At 37.1% G+C, this 8973-nt stretch overlaps 1 protein-coding gene across 4 annotated transcripts; it reads right to left on the bottom strand.

Moving 5' to 3' along the window:
- Positions 1-7052: 7052 nt before the first annotated feature.
- twist1b (twist family bHLH transcription factor 1b) lies at positions 7053-8692 on the bottom strand. 4 transcript variants are annotated; one of them, XM_079893655.1, is made up of 2 exons: positions 7962-8692; positions 7053-7558 (listed from the first exon to the last, which is right to left on the bottom strand). In XM_079893655.1, exon 1 carries the CDS (start codon positions 8509-8511, stop codon positions 8002-8004), a length of 510 nt encoding a protein of 169 aa, XP_079749781.1. In that variant the 5' UTR covers positions 8512-8692; the 3' UTR covers positions 7053-7558; positions 7962-8001. The 4 variants fall into 4 exon arrangements, with proteins under 4 accessions (XP_079749781.1, XP_079749782.1, XP_079749783.1 ...); XM_079893656.1 differs by having other exon boundaries at positions 8003-8692; XM_079893657.1 differs by having other exon boundaries at positions 7054-7558; positions 8095-8692.
- Positions 8693-8973: the final 281 nt, after the last annotated feature.

The raw sequence follows: 8973 nt of genomic DNA, 5'->3' as shown, positions 1-8973 counted from the left end.
ATGACTCTATGGAGCTTAGTAGCTGTTCAGGAGCCGACCCCATAGGAGGGAGAGTGGGGGGTGTCATTAGGGTGAGCGCCCCTGGGCCGGAGAAAGTGACGTGGGCCATTTGACTGGTAAGAGCATCAGTCACACATTGTCTCTGAAAGATTCCTTAGTACTGAACATTTCAAGGCAAGCTAAAATACCAGGAGATGGAGAGCTTTAATAATGAGCCAATCATAACATACCTAAGGGTTCACTTTTTGCTCCAGTAAATGATTCTGGAAAAGTGCATTAATTTGACATCTGTGGATATTAACAAAGTGCTCTGTAGAAGCTTTAAGATGTCTGAAAGGACTTATGTTTAGACTTGTGTTTATTTAATGGCGCTGTCAGAAAGTTGGCCATTGTAATTAGTCGGCCTCCTTCATGAAAGCTGACGTTCGGTTCTCTTTTCTTTTGCCTGACAATGGCGTTTTTTCGTGCCAGTGCTGATATTATGCATTTAGTAGTATTTTCACTATACACTGTAAAAAAATTGTATATGTGACTCTGGACCACGAAACCAGTCTCATGGGTACATTTTTTTTGAAATTGTGATTTATACATCATCTGAAAGATGAATAAATAAGCTTTGCAATTGCATTGATGTATGGTTTGTTAGGATGGGACAATATTTGGCTCAATATATGAGAAAAATCGTCTAATAGTTGTCCATTTATGTTCACGACTGTGCTGCATTCACTCACAAAAATAAATGTTTGATATATTTACGGTAGGAAATTTACAAAATATCTTCATGGAACATGATCTTTACTTAATATCCTAACGATTTTTGGCATAAAAGAAAAATCGATAATTTTGACCCATACAACCTATTGTTGGCTATTGCCACAAATATATAGCCTGGTTCTACCAGACTCTCATACATTTCATTTGTACAGAGAGTCTGGCCTCTCTCCATTGACAAGCGTTAACTTCCTTGTAGGCCGGTACTCTGTTGAAGTTTAAAACTATTGGATCTGCCCAGAGTCACTCTGGATCTGCCATAACCAATCGCTAACGTTTGGTCGTGACGTAACCCTATACTCAAACTAGCGCAGGACCTCAACGTCATCGTTCTCAGCCACTCCCTCTGTTCGCTGATTGGGCCGGTAAAAAAATGATCGGAGAAAACCAAAGAATACACCACAATCCCAGACTAGTACTGAAGGGAAATAAAATTGAGCGGAAGTACACAGGAAGGCGGAGCCAGGCTAACAAATATACCCATGTGACTTGTGACTGGTTTTGTGGTCCAGGGTCACATATGATCAATAAGTTATGACAACATATGTTGTTGTCATCCAAGTATTTAAAGTACATTAAAAAGTTATACAAGATTCAACTCAAATTTTTAAGTACAATCAACTTGTATTGTTTAGGTCATTTCAACTTAAATTACATTAAACTGACTTTACTTTTATTTTACCATGTAGTCACAAGACATTTTCCTTCATAACAGGTTGGAGCCAGATGAGGCATTTACTGCCAAACAGAAGATATGGTGTTAAGTGATACAATATGAGCTGCTTGATAAAATTTCAGAATTTGATTACTTTGTCTTGGGGATACTTTGTTTACCATTTAACAAAGCTAAAGCACCAATTCACTGAAATAACAAAAGCGACGTAACAGTATGCTACAAATAAATGGATAATACAGTGATGTTATTAAAGGAGCAATTCACCCACAAATAAAAATTCTGTCATCATTTACTCACCCTCATTCCGTTCCTTTCTTCTGCGGGACATAAATGAAGATATTTTGACGAATGTTTCAGCTGATTTTGTCCATGCAAAGAAAGTCAATGGGGTCCAAAAGTCTGTCAAATGAAATCATTGATCAACTTGTTTGATGTTATTGGGTTGATGTTATTGACATTTAAATATGTTGCAATATTTGATTTGCGCTCTGTCATGAGTTAATCAATGTTTTTGGACCCCATTGACATATGGACAAAAACAACTGAGGCATATCAAATATCTTCTTTTGTCTTCCACAGAAGAAAATGATGTGATTTTGGAAAGGCACTAGTAAATCTTCATTTTTGGGAGAACTATTCCTTAATTCATAATGTGAATGTACTCGGTAAATACATATAATTATAGGATCATGTTAAATTATGGCAGCTTAAAATGATATTTTAGGTCCAGGATGTATTTCTTAAGCTCGTTTACGAATCCCATTTTTCGTATTCTTTTTCGTCTGAGCACCCAGTAAACACCACTAAACATTAACAGGAAAGTTTGAAAGCAGGACAAAAACGGCTTTAACTTCCACGTTCTGTTTATCCGTCCCGCAAAAGACAAGTCTATTTATGGACAAGCAGATTGCACAAATAAACAGTTCTCTAGATATGAAAACTCTGCCTTTATTATCCATGAAACATCACAATGGATTTGTGTACTTCTCGTGCAGTGTTCTGATTGCCTGTTTATTTTCGCAGCAGCCCTCCTGAGCCAGTGGATGCTGGGCCAACCACCGCGAGGTGCCAAGTCTCTCCAGCCATTTCCTGTGTGTGACATCATTGTGTATCCCCTAGCGGCAGCATGATGCGTGTCTTGTCTGCTCCCTGGGTGGCGTGTGCTAAGCATTGCGTAAACATCGGGGTTCAGCGCTCTCTTTGTTGAGTGAGTTTGAAAGGGGACTTTTGATGCTCTGTCACTCTTAATGCTACACTTGCAGCACTAGGCCAAAGGCAACCAAACGGTCAGTTTTTATCATTCCCAAAAAGCAAAAGGATGACAGTTTTCTCAGTGGTAGTGGTAGTATTCTTAAAGGCATTTTTCATTCCTGATTTCGGATTTTAACTGCACTATTTAGCTGAAAAGACCCATAATGTGCCTGTAGGTTTTTGTCTCCTATATGCGATCAACATTACAAAGCAACATTAGTGATAATAAATGTGAGCATATTCAGTTATATATATATATATATATCGCCACCTTGGAATTATACGGTCTGTCTGCATTCTGAGCAGTTTTGATATATTGAGCTTAAAGTTTTTGCATTTCATTCTCCTTTGTGGATAGATCCTTTTTGTTTTCTAAAAAAAAAGTCCCAAAATGTACGCAACTTATGTATATGTGAATAACTCAATTTTGACACAAATGCAGATGATATATATATACATATTAGGCCTACATCTTAAAACATCTTAAAACATCTTAACATCCGATTTCAAAACATCTGATAATATATATTTTTTCTCTATTCTTTTTCCTGATGGAGTTTGGGTTTCTTGCCACTGTCAAGGCTTGCTTAGTTGAGGATACTTAATATTCAACCATATTATTGATCTGACTGTTCTGATGCTGTTTAATGAGAACTGAACTGGATGATGACATCAGTTTGGCAAAACTGCATTATAGATGAAATTAACTAACTTAATAATTGATGATCTTCACAACGGAACTGAATCAACACTGAACTGACCTCAGCTGAACAACAGCCAAAATGCATCATTTTCCTGTTATCACTGTAAAGCTGCTTCAAAACAATCTGTAGTGTATAAAGCGCTATATAAGTGAAGGTGACTTGACTTAACTTTATACAGTAGGCCTATATATATATATATATATATACTACCATGAATTGTGCATTGCATATTTTTGGTATAAAATCGATTCAAAGTAAGGTTTGCTTTTTACAGAAGTAAGCAGCATTTTTGATTCATCTTACAATAAAATATGTATTATCAATAAAAATAAACTTAAAATAAGTATATTATAAGTTTCTAAAAGTTCACATTTTTGTTTGAACTTTTTTCACATGAATTATTAAATGATCTTGACATACAACATACAATTTGACCGCTTTTCTATATTTATTGTCAGATGTTTTGCTCTTCAATTATTATATTGAAATTTAATTGTGTGACTTAATTCACTTTGCTCAGATAGGAAATCGGAAGTTAAGGGATTTTAAGATGTAGGCCTACAGTTTCTGTTTTATATAACCCTAACTCTGATTCCAGGAACAAACCTTGACCTGAGCATAACTGTAACACTGCACCATCTCCAGATTGTTACTCTAATGTCCCTCGGTTAAAGAGCCTACGCCTTTAATGTCGAAATTGCAGCATGTCAGATGACAAATGTTTTTTTCAAAAGTACTTTTATTTGTTTATTTTATTTATTTACGATAAATGTGAACCACACATGTTTAAACGGTTAACAGTTAAAACAAATAAAACTATGGAAGGCTCAAAAGTTATCATTAATAGTGCTAACCGACAGGTGTTAGCATGTTAAATAAATGTACAACTCAAAACATAAAAGCTTAAAATCTTGCACATAAAAATATATAATGTTTGCGATACAGAAATTCAAGGGGGGAAAACCGTTAGCCTGTTTGGGAATGGTATAGGCTTAGTAATTTAGCTAAAAAAGAATTGATAAAACATGTTGCTGCACGGCCCACTTCCGTTAAATCACAACGCATGCATGAACACCGTGTCTTTTTTACCCTACAAAATTGAAAGATGAAGTAGGCCTATATCATCGCATCCAGTAAACATTAAATGGAGCATCAGTTTTCGCACGCTTAAAATGATTGCTGCAAGTTGCACCTGTTTCCAGGAGCAGAAGATCTGCTTGTCGTTTTAGTGGAAAATGATTTTCCTTCATAAAGTGAATTGCCAGCAGTTGTTGAGCTGTTGCTTTAGCGAGCCAGCTGTGCTCGCTTTGACTTCCATCTCCACTTTCTTTCTTTTTTACACTACATAAAGGTTCGTTTCGCTTTTTTAAAATACTTATTTTGATCATTTTGGTTTTCACGGAACAAAGAATCACTTTTTAATATAGATTATAGACTTTTAAGAACTCTGCAACCCACGAAAATGTTAAGTTATAATATGTAGCCTAAGACCCGAAATTCCATATTTGTTAGGCTAATATTAAAAATAACAGTAAAAATAATAGGCTACTGCATAACACTGGTCTGGTCTGTTATTTAGGCAGGTTTAGGAAAGCTGATTACTGACATCAGAGCAACTTTACGCGTCAAATATCATTATCGGGTCATAATAAAAGTAGTAATTATATGTGACACCACATCAGAATTATCATTTAGGGTGTAAAGTATAGCGAATCATTTATAGATATATTCTTATTTCTGGCGTTCAAGACAAGTAGGCCACAAACTCATTCACGTTTCGACCGAACGTAAAAACAAACAAACAAGCAAACAAACAAAAGTCAAACATATGCACAATGTTGGATAAGCAGCACCGTCATAGGCTACAGTACCTGTTGGAACAGCGATTCTACACGGGTTTCTTTATTTGGGAAACTCCCACTCGCGTTCTTCTCGACACTGGATCCCACGGGCCGTGATTTAGAGCAAAAGTCTGAAATCACCGTATAGACCGCGAATCTCCGAGGACAACGAGCGTCACTCCACGCGCGTCTATTCCTTCAAGAAAAGCCGACGCTTTGTTTCTAAGTTTTTCAGTATAGTCTATTTAAAGGCGGACCTCAACATCTGAACATCTGCTCAATTCACGTGACTCTAAAATGCTAACATCTGTTCAAAATAAGTTTCATTCGTGTGCCTCTAACATCCATCTGCCAAAAGCCTTACAAGTGGAAATGAACTCAAAACTTTTCTCCTGAAGTTCACTGGGAACTTTATGACGTTTATGTCAAAATGAGAACCAGTTAGGGCACTTAGAAATGTTGTCCACAATAAATTATTCCTAAATCATTTTTTTTTTTTTTTTTTGGATGTAATTCGTTTGTATGTCTCTCAAGGTTTTTTTTATTTTATTTAGGTTAACATTACAGTTGCTCAGCAAGCATACAGGCCAGCTTCATCCACCCCACCTTCCCATGTCCTGCTGAAGGCAGCTTAAATTTCATAGACATCTGGGAATTCCATACATGCCTCAAAATCCAATTACACACCTTCAAACGTGCACGTGCTTTTATTTCAAATATTCCATGTTTCCAAAATACTTTCCCAGACTTCATATAAAACCAAAGTCAACTGACAGTATACTACATATACCTTTATTTAACGCCATACACTGTAAAAAGAAAAAGGGAAACCGTTGCGTTAAAATTATCAAGAAAATAAAAAGCAAAATAAACTTCATGCGTAATTGAAAAAAAAAAAAATGTTATGTGAACTTGACAATTCCAAATAGCCTAACTTAATTTTTTATCATTTACGCACGAAGTTTGTTAAGCCTACTTAATATTTTTTAAGGCAACGTGTTTCCTAACTTTTTTTAAGTTATGTCAACTGATCACTTTTTGCAGTGCAAACCACAGATGTAACGAAAAATGTAACGAAGGCCTTTCGCAGTTATAGCAATTTAAGCATTTAATTAATCATTCGATTTCATCCAGTGAATTGAATTATACTTGGTGTACTTTTTATAAATTGCAATGCTCTTATTTTTTTTTTTTTTTTTTTACAAATGAATTAAACCGGACAATAACATCACAACACAGACAAAACTAATGAGTAGCTTGCTTTTTTTCCTGCACACAGTATTTCTGGAGCAGCCTCTGGCTATACATCCATTTCAGTCCCTGGGGATTTGACCCTATGACACACGTGCGTATTTGTGAAGCTCAAGCTTGATGAAACTGATGATATTTAGTGCAACTGTAAAAAAAAAAAAAAGTTTTTAGACTTAAATTTTAGTGGTACATGCCATGAATCCACCCCCCCCCCCCCCCCAGAAAAAGCATCTATGATGCGTTCTTACGTGATAATGCACCACTTTCTCTCCATTTTATAAGGAGATAATATAATCTATATTGTATTGATAAAAATTGTCACTTTTTTTTAAAACTAAAGATAAAAAATTAGGCTATACCTCATTGTTTTGATCAGAATTTTTTTTTTTTTTATTAACTTTTGTCTCTGATTTGCTTTTCATGTCAGTCAACCCGTGATAATAACACTAAAGGAATGGTAATAATGAGTATTTACTGTATTTCCCCTTTCTAAATGTTTCCTAAATTTTCCTGAATCGGACACACGAATGACGTGAATGAATTATTATACTATAACGTGAAATATTTCTTAAAGGTTCTTCATTTTTATTGCAGAAATACACATTTATTTACAGAAGTAACAAAAAAATAAGAATGCATTTCGACACAGGATACATTTGCCTTCATTTCAAATAGTGTGTCATCAATAAATAAATAGAATTGTACTAAAACTTTGCATTTTGCACAGGGTTCGAACTAGAGGCTTCATTCCGTCTTCTCATCAACAGTCCTTGTGATGCAATTTCACTTTCTCAAAGAAAGCTATGCACAACTGAATCTTCAAAAAACTAAAAATTAAAAAAATAAAAGACATGCATATGCACACATTTCCAACATTCGTCGTCAATAACACTCGCAAGGAAGTCCATATGCAGCGCACGCGCAACAAATCGCTGTCCGTGGCCTTCTCTCGATAATAGCCATGACCTCTGTTGGAACATTTGCCGTTTCCCCCAAGATTATGTAGAAATCTAGCATTGTGTTGACGCATTGGTCCTCGTGTTTTCCAAGTTCGTGGCTTTCACCTGCGAATAATAGCATGATTTAGGCGGGACAATATAAAACATTATTTACAGAAACCCCTTGTTCTGAGAAAATTCGAATCGATTGTGGAAATGATGTGCTACAATAGGCCGTACTGATAGTAAACAATGCATTAGCCTACATAATGCAATAGCTGTTTAGCAACTTTTTTAGATGTAAGCTACATTTTGACCAATCTTCATTGTTTATTTGCGCTATTACCATCTCTAAATAGAGAGGCAGTTTGTCTCAAAATAAAGCCTTACTGCAAGTAAACAAATCCGATCTGATTACATGCAACAGTTGTTGGCTTTGCAACGTGTGCCTAAACGTGTAGAATTTAGTTCAGGTTTAATCGTTTACAAAGCTACACCATTAAAGGCGATGGATATTGTGAAAGCGTACCATCTGAAAACAAAAACAAAAAAAAAAGTTTCCCTGCGCACTAGTGAGATGCAGACATGGACCAAGCGCCCTCCATCCTCCAAACCGAGAACGCGTAGCTCAAGCGCTCGTGAGCAACATAACTACAACTTGCCATCTTGGAGTCCAGCTCGTCACTCTGTAGAACCTGACAGAGAAAATCGATGTACCTGGCGGCGAGTTTCAGCGTCTGTATTTTGCTCAGTTTATCGGACGGTAAAGTTGGGATGATTTTGCGCAAAGACGCAAACGCTTCGTTGAGCGACTGCGTCCTCTGTCGCTCGCGCACGTTCGCCATCACGCGCTGTGTCTGCAGCTCCTCGAAAGACTGAGGGCTGTTGCTGCTGTTGCTAGACTTTTTCCCCCTTTTCCCAAGGGTCGAGCTATCGGAATCCTCCCCGTTTTTCCTGCTGGACCGTCTTTTCCTCGCGCTCCTCTTCGGTGGCCTGTCGGGCTCTCCGTCGCTGTTGCTGAGACTGTCCGCGAGAGACACTGGGGAGCTGGAGGAGTCTCGCGCGGGCTCTTCGGGCATCTCGCTCAAGTCTGCTGAAAGCGCGTGCGGATAGAGACGTTATTCCCTCATGAGGGTGAAATACAATTCCAAGCGTATGTTTCTTATTCTGGAGGAAATAACTAGGTATCCTGGATTCCAAGCAACTTTGAGTTAGGTTGAAAGGGAAAAAGTTGGGGAGTTCTTATAGTCTGGTGAAGTGTTTGTGAGAAGAGAGATGATTGGCCAAGAAGGTTTAAGACGTGAGAAGGAGGGTGGGGGGAACTTTTAAACTCAAGATATTTTCCTTGTCAAGTCTGACAGTTCTTTGGTGAACAGAAAAAAATAGCGATTGCACGCTCAACTAACCGAAATGATTCGTTGTGCTTTGATTCGATTTTAAAACAACGAACGCAAAGTCAGGACATTTTTTAATCAACTCGGTATTTCCTGTGAAATTATAACCTCCTACTCTTTAATTCGTTTATTGGGTCTTTCATCACA

This window comes from Squalius cephalus, assembly GCF_949319135.1.
Source record: "Squalius cephalus genome assembly, chromosome: 15".
NCBI lineage: Eukaryota > Metazoa > Chordata > Actinopteri > Cypriniformes > Leuciscidae > Squalius > Squalius cephalus.
Note: the sequence above shows the minus strand (reverse complement) of the source record. Positions and strands in the feature narration are given on the sequence as shown.